Genomic DNA, 21,941 nt, shown 5'->3' with positions numbered 1-21,941 from the left:
GCCAAAAGGCGGGCTTCTTCCACATGCGCCTCAAATCGTCCCCGGACGATTTTCTGCTCTTGAAGCCTCTCGACCCTTATAAGGACCTCGGCGACTATACTGTCTATGAAAAAGAACTGCACTTTCTTTTCTGCAAGAACTGTGGCATGCGGTGTTTAATTTTGATGGGCGAGGGAGAGTTGGCAGATGTTGACTTGGAGGCATTGGGGGTCAAGGACTCCAAGGCGAACCAGGATAACGACGGTGCAGCCACGGGTCAGACGAAAGTTTGGAGGCCGAAAAAAGACGGGTGGAAAGAGGGGAAGAGATTCGGCAGTTACCTGAGTGTGAACGGATATTCAGTCGACGCTGGTCAAGATGGATTCGACCTGCGTGAGATTACGGAGAGAAAGTGGGTTGGGTATCTAGACTGGCTTGAACTGCACCAGAAAGGGTCGCAGGGTACTCAATTTGATCGGCCTTGGGAGGGCGGTGCTTATTGATCTGCCAAGTTTGACAGGGGTATACGTTGGGGGGTGTATTTGATGTGGGTGATGAGCGAGCTGAATAATTGCTTCGAGTCATCTCATGGCGCCGATTACTTATTCCAGCTCATGCGCCCGCCAAAGAATCCATCAGATACGCTTCCAATCTTTCCTAATTTGCCCTCGTAGTACTGTTTGGTAAGCCTCAAATTGATAGCTCTGATAGCTCTGATATGCAATTTGATAAAGACCGTGCAACTGGGCCACTTAGTCGTGTGCCCCCAGTCGGCTGATCAGATATCGTTGCGGAGGTCTGCGGTCCGCGTCCGGTCGACTGCCGTGGCGCCCACATGGACTTCGCGAAGGCCACGCGACGCCAATCATAATCGCATTGTGAAACGATTACCATGCTATAAAGAACTCCATAGTGATTAGCAAAACTATAACCCCGCATCTTCCTTACCGTTGGAACCGGGGTTGCCTGATAAAGACAAACTGATCTTAGCGACACCCCTTGGCATTCCCTTTATCAGGAAATATAACTAGTGTGTTATGACAGGTTATGCCAGTCTGCATGTAGTTAGCAAGGGATTCGTCCGACTGATATATAAACTCTCCGGTGGTCGACTGAAATCGGACGATCTCGTTGTTTGCAGCCAGATCAACTTAACACTTATTACCCATCTTGATTATCAAACTTTGCCCGAAATCCATCACTATGGCAAGCCGCAACGTCAAAGTCGCAGTCACCCAGGCCGAGCCCGCCTGGATTGACCTGCCCGCCGCCGTCGAGAAGACATGCAAACTCATGAGAGAGGCCTCCTCAAATGGCGCCCAGCTCATCGCCTTCCCCGAGTGCTGGATCCCAGGATATCCATGCTGGATCTGGACTCGTCTTATCGATTTTGATCTCAATGTTCGTTACATCAAGAATTCTATGCCGCTCAACTCCCCCGAGATGGCAGCCATCCAGGCATGCGCAAAGGAGAGCAACATCGCCGTCTCCCTTGGGTTTGCCGAGAACGACAACAACTCGCTCTTTATTGCCCAGGTCCTGATCGGTCAAGATGGAGAGATTAAAATGCATCGCCGCAAGATGAAGCCGACACACATGGAGCGAACAATCTTCGGTGACGCATCCGGTCACTGCTTGAAGAGCGTCGCCGATCTGCCCTTTGCGCGGGTCGGTTCGTTGGCATGCTGGGAGCATATCCAACCCCTCCTTAAGTACAACACAATCGCACAAAAGGAAGAGATCCACGTTGCTGCTTGGCCCAGCGTTACACCTCATAGTGGCGGCCCGGGTATGTGGTCAATGAGTGCAGAAGGTACGTTATACACGAACAACCATAGACATTCGTTACAGTGGGAACCCAAAAAGCTGACTGGAATAAAGGATGCCAAAATCTCTCCCGCACTTATGCGATTGAGTCCGGCGCTTTCGTACTTCACAGCACTGCACTTATGACTAGCAACGGGGTTGATGTGCACAACAGCAGTGGCGGCGCCATCATGTCATCGCCCGGAGGTGGCAGCTCCGCCATCTTTGGTCCTGACGGCCGGCGACTGACAGAGCCCGTCGACGATACGACTGAGGCCATCATTTACGCCGACCTGGACATGGATGCAATCCACAGAGCTAAGATGTTTGCAGACTGCACTGGTCACTATAGCCGTCCGGATCTTTTGAGGTTGAGTGTAGATGACGAGATTAAGTCAATGGTCAAGTCACAAAAGGGGACCGAGAGGGAAGTGAAGCAGGAAGGAGAGCCTGCATTATAAGAGAGCATATTTGCATTTTGTGATTTAGGAACAATTTAGAGCGATTAATGATGATATTTTCAGAAATATTGCGTGATATCATCATCGTATTCAATACAAACTTGGCCACAAAAGTGTCTGGCACCTCAAGAAACCGGCTGACTTAATATTGATGGTATTCGAATATGCTTCACACCCCAGCTTCTCCGATTCCAACCCAAATCCCTCGTTGGTCTCTTCGTTCATAATACGTTGTTACTAGAGAGCCAATTAAAATCATCGCAATCCGTAAGTCCCTGAAATACATGAAGGAAATCACCGCCGATAGCATTTGTGCGGTCTACACCCAGTCCTGACACATTGAGAGCTCCCAAGGATGCGAATGAGCTCATGTCTAATGCACTGAAATCCACTGGGGGCGCCTCGATGGGAGCTGCGCCATGTGTGTCCCACTCATATTCAAGCTGGACCTGGTTGGCATCTGCCATATCCGGCAAGCCTGTCTCTTTTCCTTGCCTAACATATGCAACATAGTCACTCTCACCCCCGAGTGCTGTCGGTTCAATCTGGTAGCTGAATTCGAGAGGCAGTGCTCTCATGACACCCCAACGCTGGGCTAGCACGCGAATGATCTTGATGCTCTTAGCCGCGCGAACCGGCCACGAGACTTGGATTTCACGCAGAAGCTCGAGACATTGCCGGAGCCAGTAAGTGCTCTGGTGTCGTAGGGCCGGCGTCCAGCTTGTGGCGTTCATGAGGTGCACGATAGCTGCGCTGAGTAGATGGTGGATGATGACTGGGTTTGGGAAGATTTCGAAACCGTGTGCTCGGCGATATGTCCGTACAAGGCGGGAGGTTGCTGTCGCCGCGGCGGTGAGAGAGCGCAGTACGAGAAGCATGAACTCGGAATCCTGCCCAATGTTTTCTGCGGCCGAGGACTGGGAGATGGCGGCGAACATGCGGAGAAAAGGTGGCATGGTGATGAGTATCGTCATTTGGTACGCGAGGTGGAACTGAAGCACGGGTTTTGGTGTGGAGTCGCCCGACAGGTGTAGGCGATCGTCGCGAGAGCGGAAGAATGCGTTGAGGGCATCTTGGCTTGCGACCAGTATGCGAACTTGTTGCGGAATAGGTAATGATTCGAAAGATGTGGAAAAGCTGGATGCATTTAGCTGGGCTCGTTTGGCCTGCATCTCTGGACAGCGGAAACTTACACCTGATCCATGTGCTGATCATGAAGATACCAAAGTTTGCATTGCCATGCGAACGCTATTTGCGCAAGATCTGCCGTCGAGCTTTCAAGCGTTGTGTCAAAGTTCGGAACATTGACTCTACGCCACGGCATGGCGCAGTTACGACCAAGAATGGATATGGCGGTGCGGTCAATGATGTAAAACATCCAGAACGTGCGGATCTCGTCGTCGCTGGCCTCGAGCTGTCTGGCCTTACACTCTTCCAGGGCCAAGACGTGCAGACGGAGGTGCACACACATGCCGGCGGCCATTGAGATAAACATCCACCCAAAGTGGTCTCGGCCCAGTGCCAAAGAACGCCAGGACATCATTGAGAGGCCTTGAATGACTTTGACTGTGGGGTTCTGCCGACAGCAAGTGAAGACAAGGCTTTCCGCAAATTGGGCAAACGTGTCTCCAATCATTATAGCGTCAGGCCGCTGGGAAAATGTCGTGCCAGTGGCAATAATAGCGCTGTGTAAGAAGGCCTCTTCTGAGTTTTGGTAGGGGTAGCCCTGGAGAAAGTCTGCTGTTTTGTAAGTCGTGAACTGGTGCTCTTGGTTGATATTCTGCAAAAAAAGAGATGCCATCTCATGGATGAGTCCCTCTTGCCGACAATATACAAGGACTTGCTCCGAGGGGGTGACATGTTGGCTCGCAAGAACCGTCTGCTGTGTGGTGTCAAGGGAGTAGTGAGATCCAGTGGCGGGATCGTCGATGATGGTTACTCCATCACCGACGTTGGTCCTCCAAAGCATCACACAGAGCTCTTCCATTGCTTTCTGAGACCTTTCTTGAGTACCCGCACCCTTGTTTGCACTGCCATTTCCCTCTATGGCATCGACGTCTTCGGCATCTTTAGTGTTGCTGTTGACCTCAATAAAGTCAGTGGCATCACCCCCGTCAAGGCTTTCTCGGAGAGTAACGTCCACCTCTGCTAATTGTGGTGCATGGTCACTCAGAGACAGTGGCGGCGATAGCTCTTTCTCGTCATTTTGCTTCTCTAGAGCCAGGAGCAGCGATTGTACTTGGGCTTCAAGGGCTCTGACATAGTCTTCATCCCAGTATTTTCGTCTGAGAGAGTATGTTAGCTACATGTTCAGCTGAGCTTGGCATCCCCTCCAGGTGGGCGGCGATGACATATTTGGCAGTGACACACTTTCTGGGCCGTTGCTCGGTATAAACACATTCCCTGTTCTGCCTGCTGCACAATGAGCATGCAGGACGAGCTGCATCGCACTGCCAATGGGAGAGTAGTGGTTAGTCACGGTGGTTCACGAGCTAACAAGGGACGCGGCGGTCCCCATGGGGTATAGAGTAGGGGTAACGTCTGGCGGGCTCTCTGGGACCTACTTTTCTCTTCCCCGCCCGGCACCGGTCACAAGCGAAGCTTGTTTGCTTCTGGGACATGGCGTACTGCGAATAGTGGCTCTTTGGTTGACAAAGCTGCAGTAAGCTTACCTACCGCGTCAGGAACTTTGCGGGATTCACAGCTCGCTTGATTCGGCCGCCCACAACCCCTTTCATCTGACGATCGGTACCTCTGCAGGCGGTCGGATTCAGGGGACGGGACCTGGAAGACTTTGGTCGGCGAGCTGTCCCCGCTGGAGGCGCGATTGACGTGTCACGGCAAGCCTTGTCGTTGTTATCTGCGGGGTGGAGACCTCCGCAGGATAAGGGAGCAGATGCGGAGATGAGAAAGCATGTCAACCATGAACGGCATTGGGGGAGATGAGGGGTTCTAAGACATGCCAGGTGCGCGGGGGCTGTCAACCCTGATACATTTGGTGGGTGCGGGATATCGGAATAATTTCCGACATGAACGCATCATGTGGAATTCCTTTTCCTATATTACTAGAGGCCAGCCACGTTTTTCAATGCCCTGAATGACTTGTCAAGGAGCCTTATCTAAACACTTTACCAGAAACAGACAAAGGCAGGTACTGCGACAGGAAAGTTGAAACTGATTGTCAGCGCTGGCGAGTCATGGCGGTAGGGGCTACTGCACTATGTCACCATTTGACGCAACGAATACAACGGAAGCGCCGGGCAAGATCCATTGGCGCGGTATCATTCTCGGAATCCAACATACAACCCAATTCCTTGAGCGCATACAGCAAGTAGACATGGTGAAGAAAGTAGCAGACTTGAGTGAGGTTGTCTGTCCCTCTTCTCCACCACAGCACATGTGGGTTCTTGTTGCGCAGTGGTAATTAAGGCTATGTCGAGGATTGATTTTCAAGGTAAACCCTATTTGTTATCGCGAAGCATCTTACAACTTATCAAGTCAATTCAAACGTACATATGCTGTCGGAATTTCAAAAACCCGCTCCCTCAAGCGGGTGATATGATCGCCAAAAATCCATTATTGCAGTGCAGCATTCTGTGACAGCAACAATCTTGTATTATTACACTTGTGCGGTCTTCGTTCTATGGCTAGAAATTTCTAGTTCATGGCCCATTATGGTGAAGCTATCTCATGTGTCACTTCGACACATCTCTAGAATCTTTCGATTTGAAGAACTGCGGGTACACGTCGCGGAGCTCGCGCAACTGACGGATCTGAAATTGCGATGCCTTCGTTTCGGGCACAGGTAACCCTTCCTCAACTATATGCGCTGCTGTCCATCCCAGCTCTTTCGCACTCTCGCAATTGGCATATGAATCATCTGTGTGATGAAATGAGCAAATGGCCAGTCATTTGTGCACTTGAGGGAAGATATCCGGTGCATAACAACTTACCAACGAAGTAACAGTCTTCAGGTTTATCGACCCCCGCTTCCTGCATAGCCTTGCGAAACATCTCCTTCGCCGGCTTGCACATAAACGGAAACTGGGCGTAGTCGCAGTACGTCAGACCATCGAAGAGATCATCGATACCCAGAAGGCGCACCACACGCTTCCCGTGGTTGACATATGCGTTCGTGAAAAGCCACATGGTGACTTTGCTTTTGTCAATGTCTTCTAGAAGCTGGCGCAGCTCGGGATCCGGTTTGAGAATGTCCTCGAGGGGCAGAGCATCGTCTACCTTGGCGTTATAGTCTAAAGGGTCTATTTGGTGATGACGGACTAGTCCTTCTATAGCGAGGCCGTATGTAGTGTAATACTCTCTGGTCAATCTTGTCGCTTCCTCCTCGGGTATCGAGAGATGTGTCACGAAGTACTGGTCGATGAGCTTAGCCATCAAGTCGTGGATGTTATGGTCTAGGGTAAAAGTCAACTCCCTAAACTCGCGCGCCCGACTGGATATCAAACTACCTACTTCTTGAGTAGAGACAATTGTCAATATCACTGCCCATGTTCATATTAGTGTCTTGCTATGCCGATTGATTAGGTTGCGGAAAGGACGCGTGGCACAAGCTTACAAGAAGAACACCGGCTTAGGAGCCGGCGCTTCATTGGAAGGTTCAGCTTCCATTGCGTATACTGTACGGTTTGGTGCAGTTGATTTGGAAAGCGTGCGCCTGCAACGGGACTGTTGAGTGATGACGTTGAGACAAGTCGAGTCGCAATGCCGAGTGGGTGTGGCTGAGAACGTGCAATGGCTGTTCAGGGCACTTCCGCGCGCATATATATAATTAACCTACGACACACTTTCTCGGATTAGGCTTAGCGTGAGAAATAATTTACCTTGTTTGCTCGTGAATCATTGCTGGAGCTCTAGACCCACTATCAGTCACTCCGTTGCTTGGAAAGACAGTTGATAGGATAATAGTACACCGGCTGGTTCATCAGCGATTGAACATCGGAGATATACCTGATCTTCAAGTCCCTAAATTTTTCTTGTGGCACATCATTGGATTATTCATGTCTATGAATATTCACTAAAGTTTGGAAATCGGTCTGCTTATAAGAACTGGCCGCGTTGGTTGATATTAAACAATCGACTTGCGAAAGTTAGAGCCTGACTCGTTCCTATCTCAATCGGGACCTTAAAAAGGATGGGTTAGCCAATTGGTAACGTTCCGCTGAAAATGATCCCAGGCTGACTTTCGCTGCTCGACTTCTGGCCGATATCTCCACAGCTGGTTATAATCGGCTTGTAGACTGATCGAAAATATCTGATGCGCTTAAACTGTCATGGATATCAACCTGTAGCTAGAAATTAGTCTGAGGTTAATTGAGTCTACTTGTAGGGAAGTTATGAATCATTTTGAACATCCGGAAGCAAAGATGAAACCCAATCAGGGTATGTTGTTCAAAAACTTGGTTGGGTAACTTTTATTCAACGACACTCCTTGCGTCAACTCGTAAGGGCCATCGTTGCCATGCAACTTTATGTACAATGATGAGAAGGAAAACATGTACAACAGAATGATCGAAAGACATTTTGTACCACGCGTGCCGGCGAGACTGGTGACCAAAGTTGGGTATTGTTGAGGTTCCATGGACATGTCTCCCGACTGGCCACACATCGCAATGCAAGTTTTCCTAAGCGGGACACTCGTCGTCTGCGTCCTCGTCTTCGCTAGCATTCTCTTCCGCCGTGATGCACTGGTGATAGTAGTTGTTCCACTGCTTGCAAGTCAGACCGCTTTGGCAAGCCGTCGACCCAGAGTAGTTGATACCACCACATTGACCGTAGATAGTAACAGAGTCACCACTGGCCGGCTGGGAAGCAACCGGGGCGGCAAAGGTTGTGGGAGAAACACCGGCGATGGGGATGGTGGTGGTTGACGAAGAAGAAACGGGTGAAGCAGCTGGGGAGGAAGATGCGGCGGAGGTGGCGGCAGCCACGGGCGTCGACGTCTGGCTCGTTACTGCTTCTGAGGGAACGTTAGCAATGGTCGAGGAAGTAAACTCAGGAACACTGAAAGTGGGCGCGACGGGTGCGGAAGAGGTCTCTGCTTGTTGGTCCGTGACGGGAGAGGCGGAGGTGGAAACAGGCTGTGCAGAGGAAATGGCAGGGGAAGTCGCAACCGGGGTGCTTGTCTCGGAAGAGACTGCAGTACTCACAGCGGCGCCAGTGCCAGCGCTGGTGAAGGTCGAACCAATGGGGCCGAACTTGATGTTGGAGAAGATGACGTTGGAGTTGGGGACCTGGGCTTCGATGTCGGCGGGGACGCCAGAGTCGGTGCCGCAGGAGCCGCGGGCAGCGCCGGGGCCGGTAGCGTTGGTGGGGTAAGTAGAGTCGAGCCAGAGCATGTTGGAGTAGTGCTTTGGATTAATGGTTAGTGAAAAGTCCGTGACTAGGGAATACAGGTGTAACTCACGTCATCCCAGATAGACATAACCAGGACCATGCCCTCATCAAGAGCCTTGCCCATTTGAGGGAGACCGCCCTTCTGGCCGAAGATGTCCTCGTCGCCGAAGGCCGTCTTCTGGGCAGTGCAGTAGTCCTTGGTGATGGAGTTACCGCTGACGCCGGCAACGTCAGACTTGGAGTTCTCGAAGACCTTGCCGTCCTGGACGTAGAAGCGCTTGATGTCGGAGAGCGCGCCAGCCTCCTCGATGAACTGGGTGACAACTGTGATCTTCTTGGACGTGTCGATGGCGAACTCGGAGCCCTTTCCGTAGAAGCTGGTGTTGCCCATGCGGTAGCTGTTGAAGTCGCAGCCATCGGGGTCACACTGGCCGGCGTAGCGGGTAGCGCTGTAGGTGCCGCCGCAGGCGTCGCCGTTGCAGCTCTGCTGGCCGATAACCTCACACGGGTGAGGGGTGTAAGCGGTGGAGATGGAGTTCGCTTCCCAGATGTCCATCTCGGAGCAGCAGGAGCCGAGGTTGCCGACGCCGGCGTTGGCGTCGTTGGAGGAGGGCACCCAGCCTTCGACGTTGGCCTTGCCGTCAATGAACTTCAGGTCACGGGGGCACTGGCTGTCGCAGTAACCTGTTCCGTAGCTCGCACCAGCCTTGTTGGTAGGGTACTTGGAAGCACCACCGTCGGCGTCCATGGAGACGAAGTAGAGAGCACCGTTCAGGCCGCACTATGGTAGTGGTGTTAGTCGTGATACGATGGCACGGTCACAATGGATATCGGACTTACACCGAGGTTGGAGACATCGACATCAAAAGTGAACTCCTGTCCCAGCAACTTGAACATTTGGTACTTGTCGGTGCCATCCATGAGGTACATGCGAGAACCAATGTTCTTGCTGTAAGGACCCTGCTGGACAAACTTGAGGTTGAGAGAGTCATCGGTGGTGGTGGCGCCGTATGTGCCGGAGTAATCGGCACCATCAAGACAGCACTTGGAGGCACAGTCCTCGCCAGTGCTGCAGATGGAGGTATCCCATTTGTTACCACTGTAGCAGTTGGTGCTGCCGCTGGTCTGGTGAGTCCAGCGCCAGTTGGCGTCGACGGTGATGGCACCGTTGACCTTCGTGCAGGTGCCGCCGGCCGCGCAGTTGGACCAGGAGAGGGCGGGCTTGGTCTCAGCGTTGAGCGTGCAGACCTGCTGCGCGCGAACTGCAGCCACGAGGGCCGCGATGGTAGAAACCTTGCTCAACATGGTGGTTTTTGGGTTTCGGACGTCAAGCCGGTAAAGAACGGATGAATGAATGAATGGAAAATGAATGTGAAGATTCAGATGGTTGAAAGGAACGAAGGCAGTGCCAGAAAAGAATGTCACGAGTGGCTTGAGATGAGAGGAGAAAGACTAAAGTGAGGGGATGACCTCGTCCACGTTATATAGACTCTCAAAAACAGTTTAGAGGCAGCATTCAAGGTTAAACTATCATGAGATGGCCCAGCTCTGTTGAGCCCCCCTCGCTCTCTCCCAAACTCTGCAATTTCCGGCCAGGGGCTGTCAAGTTTCCCAAAGATGAGTCGCGATGCTCTCAATTGGGAACATTGACCAGGGATTCCAACGACATTGTGGGAAGTTGTGATTCTGGTGGACCAGGGAGCAGGATCGGATGTCTTCCCGTCTTGCCTCGAGGGCGACAGGGGATTGGACGAACGTGGTCTGAGTCCATTTCTTGGAGAAGGCATTTCTGGGCGAAGCTTGATCCGGGAGGCGCATCTTGGCTCCTTGTGGCAGCTATCCGCAACAGGTTAATTAATTAACTCAAGGAACGACGCTCTGGTGACGCGGGGACTGGTGGCATGAGCGAGTTAGGAGAACACATGTTGCCGCAACCCGGGGTGAGGTGACATCGTGCGTCTTCTCCGCAAAGCCCAGTGAAGCCAAGTTGGGGTCCCTGCAAGGGGCACCTGGATGGAATTCCATCCACAACCCTCCGCTCGAGCGATTTCCCCTCATGCCATTGGGCAAGCAATAACGGCCTCCCCTGCAGAATCCGGAGGGCACGGCATCTGCTGAGCAGTGCCGAAGGTGCAGATGCGGGTGTGACGGCCTCACCTGCCTCCAACATTTAACTTAGATGCGGCACTAGTCGATGCATTCTCATGTATGCTGTCAGGCAAGTAACGATGCGCCGCACAGAGAGTGAGTTTATACCAAACGAGAACTCCAACCCGATTCTAATCACCGCCACGAAAGTCTGGTGCGGTGATTTTTATCTGCCTCATTCTTCCTGAGGGCGGCCTCGACCCACGGTGGTGCATAGTGGTGCCACGGGCCGAGCGTGGGGTGCTGATGGGCTCTTGACCTCCGCTGGCAATTCAAGACCCAATCCACTGCTGGAGGCTTCAGCACTGATGGTCTGTTACGCTGGTGCAAATTTCTCTCTCCGAAACTGCGACCGTGCATCGGAGCCTGAAGACCTGCGTGGCTGAGAAAAAGAAAAAAAAAGAGAGTTGGGGTTCTGTTTATTCCATTCCGCTGTTTTGCCCCTTAGTCTAATTTACTTTTTGGCCCCTTTCTCCGAGTCGGGGCATGCCTGTCTCCCGGTTCAATGTGCCGGCGGCGGGGCCGTGGGGCCCACGGAGCGTCTTACGGAACGACGGACCGCGAAAAACAGTCCACCTATCGGAGTGAATTGGCCGAGCGGTCGTGTTTTCCCCGAGCCTGGGTGTTATCTCGTCGACGCTTGTGACCTCATTACGTAGTCAATGCTACTCTGAATGCCCATGATTGAAATCTCTATTTGATGCAGAGTGCCCCTTGATTCCGATCCCCATGACTTGCATCAACGTGCCCTATAGGTTTTTGTAAATTCAGGGCCCATGGACGGCTGGTGATCGGCGCTGCAATCAACCAAGAGCGCGGCATGTCACGCTCCGTGATCTTGGAATGTCAATGATCAGCCTCATTCCTCCTTTTGCCTATTTTACCTCGCACGCGGATTGCGAAATCTGCGGCTCAAAGCCGTCGGTTTGGCAGAGTTTGGTCTTGCAGACGGGTGACACTGCCGCTATTGGAGCAGAAGCAACTTCTCGGAGATTGCTCACGAAGCCGCGATCCACTGCTACGTTAGGGTTCGGAGCCGAGCCCCAGCAAGGCTACAGGTAAGGGCTTTGCGACTTCCCCTAGGAGTAGCACACGCCCTCAAGGTTGCACTTTCGAGTGCTTCGTAGAGCGCACAGTTGGATCACAAGCTCGAGAGCGGGGAGAGTTGTTGAGGAGATTGGCAAATCTTGAGCATCTTGAGCATCTTGACATGATTTGCGGCACTACGTCAAGCGTCAAATGGACAGTCAATGTCGACAAATCTCGATAAGTTTAAATGGCGAATGCTGCCACCTCTTTGAAATGTTTAAAACAAAAAAATACATAATGAGGAATCAACGTTGAACAAAAGTCCCTGCAGTTAAAATTTGCCAAAGTATGTTTGTCGCGACTAAAGGTTAAGTTGCTCTTTCGACGCAAACAGGATAACCATATTTTAAATGGGGATGGCCGGATGGCCCACACACGATGGGAGCCAACGTTGATAAGTACTCCAGGCCTCGCAGCAAAGATAGTTAGGGAGAGGAGCGAGATCCGGGCAGGTCGCTGGTCAGGGCTTATTAGACTATATGTGTCTTTTTCGGTCTTCTTGACAGCCTGCATTCCGAAAGTCAATCATCAGATATCTCTGTTCTGTGCCTGTATTACCAATCTCGAGAGTTAATACCAAAAACAAAAATAGGCCTCATACCCAGCAATCAAACAGCCGACGGCGGTTGGGTGGACGGCCAAGTCACATGATCCTCGGTGATATGCGTGGCATCTTATGCCGATCCGGCCACATCGACAGAGCCTTCGCAGAGACGAGGGTTTACCCGGTCTGTCGTCGAAACAGTTGAAACTCTAACTTGGATAGACTAGACGCCGAGACATGCCCGACCACCAACCGGATGTTCGAGAATGCATTCTTGGATACGGAAACGAGAAGCCTCGTCATGCCGCGCGAGAGAGGGAGGAGAAGAAACGAAACTGATTGAATCTCTTTGGGAAGTTTTAGGAATGGAGACGGTATATGAGTGGGAACGGCAGATGGCAGAGGTCCCAAAATGGATGCGAGGAAGTGCGTCGTTAGTAATCGACTACCTGCAACGCGAGAATGAACTCTATGGGAGGTCCGTGTGTGCTTGTCCGCCCTTCATTCGGATTTACCTTTTAAAGCAATCGATGATAGGAAAAATGACTAGAGCACTCAGGTTTGGTCATGCTCGACGTACTGTAGTAATTTTCAAGGGCACGGCAGTGCAGCCGGCTACAAGTCCGCCTCAATCGAGGGTCCTCCCATGCATTTCCCCACAAGCTAAACCGCCGGACGTTGAAGCACGCCCCAGAGCAAGCAACCCCGGACTTGCAACCAGGCCAAGAGATGCTGGTGAGCTTGTTGAGGCTTAGCATCGTCGTACTCCAGCCACCTGGAGAAACGTCACAGCAGTTGTGCTCGCCTTCCAGTCATGGGCGCTGGATGCATGTGTCCATAGATGAGCCACGGCGAAATAATTGTACCGTGTTACAAGTCGCAAGCAAATCGACCAATACCGTGGAAGGGACGGCAATCATATGCAATCATATGCAATATGAGAACCGGAGAGTTTTGCGAGTTTTTCGGTTGAAACATTGCGGCCACACCGCTTTCTGCGACACCACCGCAAAAGACACACTTCGGAGGACTACTGTGTTTCTACGCTACAGAATAGGAAGGAGTATGCTTGGCGCTTTGTTCTTCGTCCCGTATCGGTAATGATGTGATTGCACATGCCTGTAACACCGATTTCGCCCCATTTGCGAAGTCATTGTACGGCACGGCGCATACCCGCCTTGCCTCACTTTGCTACCCAAGGAATCCGTGCGTTTCAGCACAGGGCCTCTCCAAGGCGGTCCAAAGAGGAAATCGGCTGAAGGGGAAGAAAAAAAGCCTCCCAAAAACTCCACCGCCAGGTTTCAGGAATGTGAAAGACTTTGGTGTGGTGAGCACCGGTCGAATATGGTACCTGGCGGCCTTTGGGAGGCGAAGAGAGAGGCGGACAGGCCTGGAAAGAGTCGCCGCATCTTCGCGTCGTACGCACAGGTTTGTCGATTCACATTCGCAGAGAGAGAGAGAGAGAGATAGCAGATTGGAGCCGTTGTGATGCTGCTCAATGGTTCACCGTCATTAATTCCTGAGATAGGCCGCGCACAACACTGAGTTGGACATAAAAAAATCATTGCTATGATATTTTTTTTATAAGTTTTACACACAGTAAAGTAAAAATTTGTAAGGGTTGTAAAATACTCGCAACCGCTCCTCAAAACAAGAATTGCTTTCCTTCGACAGATTTTGAGTCTTAGTGGTTGTGTCTCTGTGCGCTCAACAATGCGGGGGGGAGGTGGTTTTGGGGAGTCTGATTAGAGGGTGGTCACAATTACAATGACACCTGGAGAAGGGTAGAGAGGGGGTGAGAGAACCGCTAGAAGCTAGAACTCGTCAACAATGAATCCGTTCATGGGGAGACATCGCTGCGTCTGGCCCACCGCAGACCCTCCTCGCGCCTCTGGTTCTTCTTGCCACGGCCGAAGCGAGCTCCCTTGCCGCGACCGCGTCCGTTGCCGCCGCCGTTTCCAGCGTTGGAAGCGGGGGCGGCAGCAGGGGCAGCGTCAGCAGGAGCGGCCTCAGCAGCGGGAGCAGCAGCGGGAGCGGCAGCGGGAGCGGCAGCGGCAGCGGCAGCGTCAACGGATGGGCCAGTGTTCTGGACGGGGAAGTCCTTGAGGACGACGGGAGGGGCGGTCAGCAGCTTGTCAGCGGCATCCTGCTTCGCCTTCTGGGCGTCAGAGCCGTCAACCTGGTTGCCGGCGATGGCGACGGGAAGGTCAGCAACGCTACCCTGGACCTGCTTGTTGACTCCATCGAGGGTGGCAGCGGTGGCAATGTTCTGGGGAGTGTTCTGGGTGGCGGTAATATCGGTCTGTTGGACGGGGAAGCAGCCACCGAAGGGGCCGGCGACGGCATTGTTACGGCAGCGGACAGTGCAGACGTTTCCAGTGGAGGCTAAGAGGGATATCAGTTAATATCGCAATCTACGTGCTGGCGGGGGAGTGAGAATGCTTTGTAGCAACTAACCTCCGTTGCAGGCCAAGTCGGCGGGCATCTTGACGGTGATGTTGAACTGCTGGAACTTGACTTGGGAGAAACCGTTGACACCGGGGACGTTGTTGGTGACCTCGAGAGGGATCTGGCCAGTGGCGCCCTTGGAGTTGCTGGTGATGTCCAGATCGCAAGCGTAAGGACCGGCACCGTCGGCGTTGACCTGGTGGATGGTGACCTGAACCTCGCTACCGGCCTTGACCTGGGTGACCTGGCCCGCGGCCAGAGCGTTCTCGGTGACCTCGCCGATGTCGATATTGCCGGCAAGCTCAGTACGTCCGCACTCGTTCACGATGTTGGCTTTAATCTCGGCATCACGGATAATGGTCGAGTCCATCTGGCAGGGGTTGATGTTCGTGCAGTTGCGGGCAATGCTGGGGTCAACTGCGAACCGTGTCAGTATGGGCAGTCACTCGGAACCCAGAAGAAGCCTCTTTTGTTTCTTCTTCACTTTCGCCCTCAACTCACCCTTGAAGCCGAGACTGGCAGGAGAACCCGCATCTCCCTGGGCATTAAGGATAACACCGTGGCCCCGGGCCACCGCCACGAGGGCTGAAGTAAGTACAATTTCCGTGAAAGAAAGCATCTTGTCTCGCAGAGACTAAGTCGAATGTGCCAGCACGATTAAAGGAATGGAATTGAGGAGAGAAAAGGAAAACGGAGCAGCCCGCTGGAAAGAGCGTTGCAGATGTAGATAATAGGATGTGTGGGTAGAGAGGGAAAAGCCAAACACAAGATGACGCTGTGCAGGAGGTCTTATACATAGTCTCGCTCCCGACAACCGAAACGACGTAAACTCAGTCAAACACACCCAACCAACGATGATGTACGCCGATCAGCTCAGATCATCTGCAACGCCTGCTGTCGCAAGGCTGTGGTGCTGAGCGGAGTCGCGGCCAAACCCTGAACCAGACGCTTCGCGGCCGGCAATTGGAGGAAAGGGACCGAAGGTTGGAGGGGCGGTTGGTAGAAGGGGACGGCCAGGGAGGGGGGGTGAAGGGGAGACACGGCGCAGTTTGCGTTGGTTCGGGACCTGGTCAATGGACAATGGTCGACACGCGAGGCACGCGAGGCGGCTGGGTGGGAGGCTCAGATTGTCGATGTTGAGTTGCGGTGGATCTGCAGTTTGGCGCAGGTCCCCTGTCGGATGGTTACCCGGGGGGCCGACAGCGAACGAGTCAATGAAGAGCATTCACAAACGGCGACTAACCGTGTTTGGTAGGGCCGAGACAGATGGAAAGGTCGGACGATTACGCGCTGGGGGGAGTGCTGCTCTGAGAGAGTCGAGCGTGTTTCACAGCGGATTAGCAGATTTCCTCGTCAGCAACTGTGACGATGGGACTGGCGGCCAAAGGGAGCCCGGGAGCTGGCGAGAGTTGAAGGTTGATGGAGCACCTCGGCGCTTTGAGCAGCACTTTCGCCGTGGCCCTGCCTCTTCCCGGGGCCATCGTTGTCGCCTCGTCTGTTATCAAGGGTAGTCCCATCTTTTCTCGACCTAAAGGGGTCACAGACTCGAGGCATGATACACTCGCCAAGGCGCAAGATCCAAAGCGCATACAACGACTGAAAACAGCGTGCTACGTGGGTGACGCGGGCAAGCCAGCCGGTTCTATCTTGTTCTCTCGCCCTGCTGTTCTCATTTCGTCCCATTCCTGAGTCCTGACGTTGACAGGTGCAGCGCGGCCTGCCGAGTGCGGGAAGGGCGGAGGAACGTGGCTCGTCTGGTGGGCATCTGAGACCAGCGCTCGGAGGCGGATCGAAGGGTCGCCATTACAGCCCAAAAGAAGTCACCATTGAGTGCGACGGAACACATGCCCGTGTGATCTATGCAAATTGTGGCGTTTTCCGTTTGGAAGTCCGAAGGCAAGTACATGCGAAAACAAAGAGCCTCACTTCATGTTTATGACGACAACCGGAGCCGCTTTTCCGACGGCGACGACCATGTCGACGGCCGGCTCGCGGCATCGACCATGTTCGCCTCGCCTCGTCCGCAGGCTCACAAACCAAGACTGGCCCGGAGACATGGACAGACTCGGCCAGCAGTCGACAGAGCGAAGCCCTACGGATAGTGAACTCTGGTCTTGTGCGTCTGGGGAGCAATCTATCTCACCCACCGGCATCCCCGTATCCAGCATAAGGTACAAAATAACCTATGGGCGGGTACCTGAGGGCCCCGGTGCGTGCCTTGCATAGAGGACGCGGGAGATTTCCCTCGGGATGGCGCACCGCGGTGGCTGCTGATCCCGCTTGTATGATCTCCCACCCACACTCGCCCAGCCAATCCAAAGTTCTACCAGAGCCGCTTGCACCACTACCTAAAAAATCTCCGCGACGGAAAGGAGACGCGAGATCCACGGGATTGCTGCAGGGAGAGCCGTCTCTTCCCTGCAGGGCCGGGATCCGGCTGCCAGGATGTACCCTACACGTTTCATCCTGGTCCTCCGTCAGAGTGGCATGGATCGATCACCAGCAGCCTCAAGTGGGTGGGCTGCATCGCCAAAAGAGGGAGGAGAAACGTTTCGAGACCAATCTGAAGCATCGACGTCGAGCCTCTAAATGACAAAAGGGGATAGCTCGGCATTCTTCTTTGAGCGGTTCCGCCATCTCACTCGCCACTGGATGGGCTTCTGATATCCATAAACATAATCCTCTGTCTCGCGACCGGACCCCCGGTCCGTCTGTGGGGGTCCTCCACGTCGAAATGATCTCGTCTCGCGCTGCCCTCCGCAACTGTAAAACTTTGTCCGCAGACTTTATCCTCCAGCCAACCATAAACCACCGCCCCTTCGCCTCCTTCGCCCCCTTCGCGGCCTCCTGGAGCGTACTGTTCGATCCGCATGCGACCTAAGACGCTTGGCAGACCAGCTGATATCCTCGGACGGGTATACCCTCCGCGGGACGGTGCATCAACCTCGCAGGTTGCATTTCACCTGCATGCTGCATCCCAAAAAATGGACTTTTAAAAAGGAAAGGAATGTCGCACCAAACCTCGTGAAGCCTTTGACACTTTACACCGATGCCTCCTTGCTGCCGCTGCCGCTGCCGCTGCCACTTTTCCATGCTTGGTCAGCATCGGGATGAACCGACGGAGTTGCAATGTGCTTCCGGGCCTCCTCTTTCCGTTTGTAATCCGACTTGAACCTTTTGTCCCTATCGACAACATACTTTTCAAAGTCGAGTTGCCCGGGCTGCGTGAAGCTTGTCATGAGTTGCGGCTCGCCCAGCGGTAGTTGGTGGCCCTTGTCGACCTGCCAGAGATGGAACACCTTTCCGTAGAGGTGGACGACCTGCTCCATCTCCTTGTTCTCTGCCGCCTCCCACACAGAGTCCGGCAGCGCCGCCTGCGGCATGATGAGCATGCCCGACTTGACTTCGTACACGTGGCTATGCCACAGTTTCCGTTCCTCCGTGTCCAGCGTCTCGTACAGCTTTGGCGTGATCATGTACTCGATGCCGATGATGCGCGCATTCGGCTCTGGGCTGTCGTAGAGAATGCACTGCCGCACATCCTCGTTCAGGTGGCCGCAGTAGTGGTTGGCCTCGACGACACGGGACGGGTCCGAGGCATATGCGTGGAAGGCGTTGAGATGGGCGCACACGTTCTTCAAAGGCGCAAAGTTCTGTTCCGCGTGATTAGGTTACCCCCCCGAGTCGTCCGTCGACGTTGACGGGTGAGATGTACCTGGACAGCGGAGGCGCCTGCTAGGAGCACCTGGTTCTTGGTGGAAATTGGCTCGCCCGCCGCCTGGCTCGTATCCGGGTTCGCTGCCATCTTTTTCGTGTTTTTGTCCCTTGCAAGCGAGACTGCGCGGCCGACAATCAATCAGTGTCAGTGTGAATGCCGTCGAGCTGTCGTCCTACCTCGACTTCGATGTCAGTCTTGTTCCGTATCTGCCATCTAATAGCCTGCTTCCATTTATTCGTGTTCGGCGGCAATCCTTGAGTGACGGTTTGGAGATGTTTTAGTGACGTCATGAGCGAGCTTGTATGTTCTTTTTGGTCGCAATTTCATCATCATTGCGGCATTGACCACTCTGCCCGCATCTTCCCCGATACAATTGGACTGTACGCCCGACCACCACATTTCAGAACGGCAACCCGCAGGAATATCTGCATTAGGCGGAGCATTCCTTCCGGGTTTCCCGCTGTCGGAGCGGGTGTTCCCGCGCCGTGGCGTGCTCCGGCCAATGGGGCCCGGTCGGCCGGCCCCGAGGAGGGGGCATAGTGTAACAGGCGTGGAGCGGAGATGCCTGCCAAACGCGTGCCACTGATCGACGTCTCTGATTCACGCCAATGTAAATCATCTCCACCAAACGTTCGAGGCACATTCGGGTCTGGGAAGAATGTCGCGTTTATTGAGGTTGGCTGATCACAAGCCCAGATCGCTGCTGGCCAACTTCGCTGAAAGTACACGATATATCAACCCCTTCACTCGACAGCACCAGCACATGCGACCATACTCATTGGAAAACTCGGGATCCCGCCCGCTCTGTCATCGATAAACCAGTGAGGGCAGGTTTCTCCTCTGTCACGCTCTTAGATTTTAGTACCTACATTGTCTCTCATTCCATGAGTGACACAAAGCCACAGAAGAGACTTTTCAGTTCACCGACTGCTTGTCGAGAGTTTCCGAAGTGTCATAAAATGCCGGAGTGTCTCTTCGCTTATCTCGCTCCTTCGACTCTGGAAGGCGTTGCAAATTTTCACTAGCTCATTCGCACACCTTAGATCCTGTCAGCATGGGCTGTTTACACATGAAAGGAGAGAGATAAAGAGATCATCTTACTTTGTCTTTATGCCTTCTGAGGAGATCCTTCCCGACATCTAACCCTGTTTGATTCGATCTAATTCGCCATCGTCCTACACGCGTGTAATGTCAGCAAGGCAGCTCATTATTAATAACCGCAGGGGAAATAGCATGGTATTCGACATACAATGTACATATATAGCGCTAAACAACTAGAAATCGCTCCGCTTGATGCAACGACAATATGGAGTCCGACGCCCCGTCCATAGGATCCAACTGGAACGAAAAGAGGTCACAGAGACCAACAAAGGCGAAGTTTTCACCTCCCGGTCGCAGAATGAGGGGTTGCCTGAAACCCCGTACCAATACTACCACATCATTGCGGTCAATAGGGCTATCCGTCCGAGAGGTTGTGAACAACTGCAATCCACTTGTAATTGCAAGGCCGGTCGTGGCGATGTCTTCCATTCTTTCCCCCAGCATGACAAGAAAGATGGACGAGGAACTTTCCATTAGTTCCTTAAGGTTCACCTTTCGCTTCTCGTCCACCATCTCAAGCAGTGTCTGGAATTGCCAACCTGGCCCTTGCCAAAGCCCCTCCCACGCATCTTGGAAGCCCGCTAATGAACGTCCCGGCATGGCCCTCTGCGCTTGCAAGAGGCATAGTTCCTTGAGCCTCTGCAGCCCTCAAAACACGGCAAGGACACCCCTCGCAGTGTCAGCACCGCTGTTTTCTCCCCTCTGCGGTTGTTCGCGACGACCGATGAAGGTGTTCGCGACGGCAGCCGCGAAAGCGGTAGGATACACTACGGTGGCTACCGTTCCGAGCCTTATACCTTCGATCTCGAGCCCCAGCCCGTCTTCCGTGACGTTGGCCGCTAGAGGGTTCTCGTAGCCTCTAATTTGGCTCATTTTTAAGTACCGCCAGTCCGGGACCCAGCTAGGAACACTGGCCAGATCGTCATGTTTTCGCTTCGAGAAAGACAGGAAGTCAATGCGGTGCAGGTGTCTGACAAGGTAAACAGCGGTCTGGTGGAAGACATAACCGACCGAAGCAGTGTAGTCGGGTAGCAGCTCCTGCGGGATGGTGTCGGTGCCCAAAAGACCCAGTATGGCATAAACGACGTCATGCGGATCCGTGGCTTTGAAAGAGCCGCAAGTTTGTTGAAGCAAGGCGTAAAATCTTTCTGGGGCGTTAATTGAACCTCTTGTATTATGCGAAGAAGTTCTTCCTTCCATCATGACCGCATACTCCTTTGCTAGGTCCCGGAGTGCATGTACGTTCCTTACGTCTGTACGGAACATGGCATCCACTGCGTTATACCTCCCGCTGCGAGTCATATATTCACAGCAGGGGAGCACCACATGTGAAAGAAACTTCCACTGGACCGGGTAGAAGCCAAGCAGGGCGAAGACGGGGCCCTGGGCAGTGGCCACCTCTTGGATAATCCAGACTCTCGAAAACCAGGCCCGGGTTAAAATCTGTCTGAGGCTCATGATGGAGGGAATTCTTGGCTCGACAAACTCCTCGGACGTTATACGATCTACCACTTCCGTCCACTGCTCTTGATGCCTGAGATGTGCTTGAATTTGCTGCCATATATCTCGCACGAGGTCGAAGGCCAAGCTGACATCCTCAGCAGGTTGGCCAGCGTCTCCTAGCCAGATGAGCGTCGAGTGAGCGCGACTATAGATATCCTTCATCTTGCCAACTTGCTGGCTCCTTTCCACCAGATCGCGCTGGTTGATACAGATAGCATCTATCCAGAAGGTCAGGTAGCACGAGTCTAGACTGGTCTGTTGGGAGAGCGACTCGTCTTGCTCGTCCACTACTAGGCCCAACTCAGAAACGTGGCGCTGAACCATGCTGGAAAACTCGGGCCCGACCTCGAAAGGAAAGCCTCGCGGCAGGTCGGGGTCCTGAAGGACACTTTACACAACATGATTCCTAAGTTTGACGCACGCCGGAAGCGACCCGCGGAGGATCTCTGGGAGGTGGCTCGTGATAGCCAAAGAAGCACTTTGAGCATGCCGAAGGAAAGACGCGAGGTTTTTGGTGACAGGAAATTGCTCGCTGTCAAGCAGTATTGATTCTGTGACGTCTGGAGGCCCCCAGGCGTACGACAGGGCAATGTATGCGGCATTTTCAGAGGCCAGAGAGACGTGCATCAGCTCACAGCGGATCTCATCTTTAAACTTTCCCGGATAAAGCTTAACCATACGGATCTCAGACACATCAGACGGCGACAGCGGGCGATAATGGTTTTGACCTCCGAATGAGTTCATTGTTTTGAAGGCGCATGAGGAGGAGGCCGCGAGGATCGTGTCAAAA

The 21,941-nt window shown here is 53.3% G+C and overlaps 6 protein-coding genes across 6 annotated transcripts; 1 reads left to right on the top strand and 5 right to left on the bottom strand.

The window, feature by feature from the left end:
- Nucleotides 1–1,182: 1,182 nt before the first annotated feature.
- Nucleotides 1,183–2,246, top strand: EsH8_II_001244 (carbon-nitrogen hydrolase; the record flags this gene model as incomplete). Its single annotated transcript, XM_083264542.1, has 2 exons — nt 1,183–1,792; nt 1,861–2,246. 2 exons carry the CDS (start codon nt 1,183–1,185, stop codon nt 2,244–2,246), a joined length of 996 nt encoding a protein of 331 aa, XP_083121864.1.
- Nucleotides 2,247–2,684: 438 nt separating this feature from the next.
- On the bottom strand, nt 2,685–6,875 carry EsH8_II_001243 (uncharacterized protein; the record flags this gene model as incomplete). Its single annotated transcript, XM_083264541.1, has 8 exons — nt 2,685–2,695; nt 2,770–3,383; nt 3,440–4,531; nt 4,990–5,061; nt 6,016–6,019; nt 6,200–6,661; nt 6,720–6,748; nt 6,823–6,875. 8 exons carry the CDS (start codon nt 6,873–6,875, stop codon nt 2,685–2,687), a joined length of 2,337 nt encoding a protein of 778 aa, XP_083121863.1.
- A 1,013-nt stretch (nt 6,876–7,888) lies between these two features.
- Nucleotides 7,889–9,905, bottom strand: EsH8_II_001242 (uncharacterized protein; the record flags this gene model as incomplete). The annotated part of the gene is made up of 3 exons (XM_083264540.1): nt 7,889–8,614; nt 8,671–9,381; nt 9,441–9,905. The coding sequence occupies 3 exons, from the start codon at nt 9,903–9,905 to the stop codon at nt 7,889–7,891; spliced, it is 1,902 nt and encodes a 633-aa protein (XP_083121862.1).
- Nucleotides 9,906–14,221: 4,316 nt separating this feature from the next.
- EsH8_II_001241 (DUF3129 domain-containing protein) lies at nt 14,222–15,448 on the bottom strand (the record flags this gene model as incomplete). Its single annotated transcript, XM_083264539.1, has 3 exons — nt 14,222–14,766; nt 14,839–15,246; nt 15,331–15,448. 3 exons carry the CDS (start codon nt 15,446–15,448, stop codon nt 14,222–14,224), a joined length of 1,071 nt encoding a protein of 356 aa, XP_083121861.1.
- Nucleotides 15,449–17,870: 2,422 nt separating this feature from the next.
- Nucleotides 17,871–18,634, bottom strand: EsH8_II_001240 (OBAP family protein; the record flags this gene model as incomplete). Its single annotated transcript, XM_083264538.1, has 2 exons — nt 17,871–18,482; nt 18,545–18,634. The coding sequence occupies 2 exons, from the start codon at nt 18,632–18,634 to the stop codon at nt 17,871–17,873; spliced, it is 702 nt and encodes a 233-aa protein (XP_083121860.1).
- Nucleotides 18,635–20,296: 1,662 nt separating this feature from the next.
- Nucleotides 20,297–21,895, bottom strand: EsH8_II_001239 (uncharacterized protein; the record flags this gene model as incomplete). The annotated part of the gene is made up of 2 exons (XM_083264537.1): nt 20,297–21,539; nt 21,732–21,895. The coding sequence occupies 2 exons, from the start codon at nt 21,893–21,895 to the stop codon at nt 20,297–20,299; spliced, it is 1,407 nt and encodes a 468-aa protein (XP_083121859.1).
- Between the last annotated feature and the right edge of the window lie 46 nt (nt 21,896–21,941).

Source organism: Colletotrichum jinshuiense, chromosome 2, assembly GCF_051148585.1.
Source record: "Colletotrichum jinshuiense chromosome 2, complete sequence".
Taxonomy (NCBI): domain Eukaryota; kingdom Fungi; phylum Ascomycota; class Sordariomycetes; order Glomerellales; family Glomerellaceae; genus Colletotrichum; species Colletotrichum jinshuiense.
The sequence above is the reverse complement of the archived record's forward strand: the minus strand, read 5'-3'. Positions and strand labels throughout refer to the sequence as shown.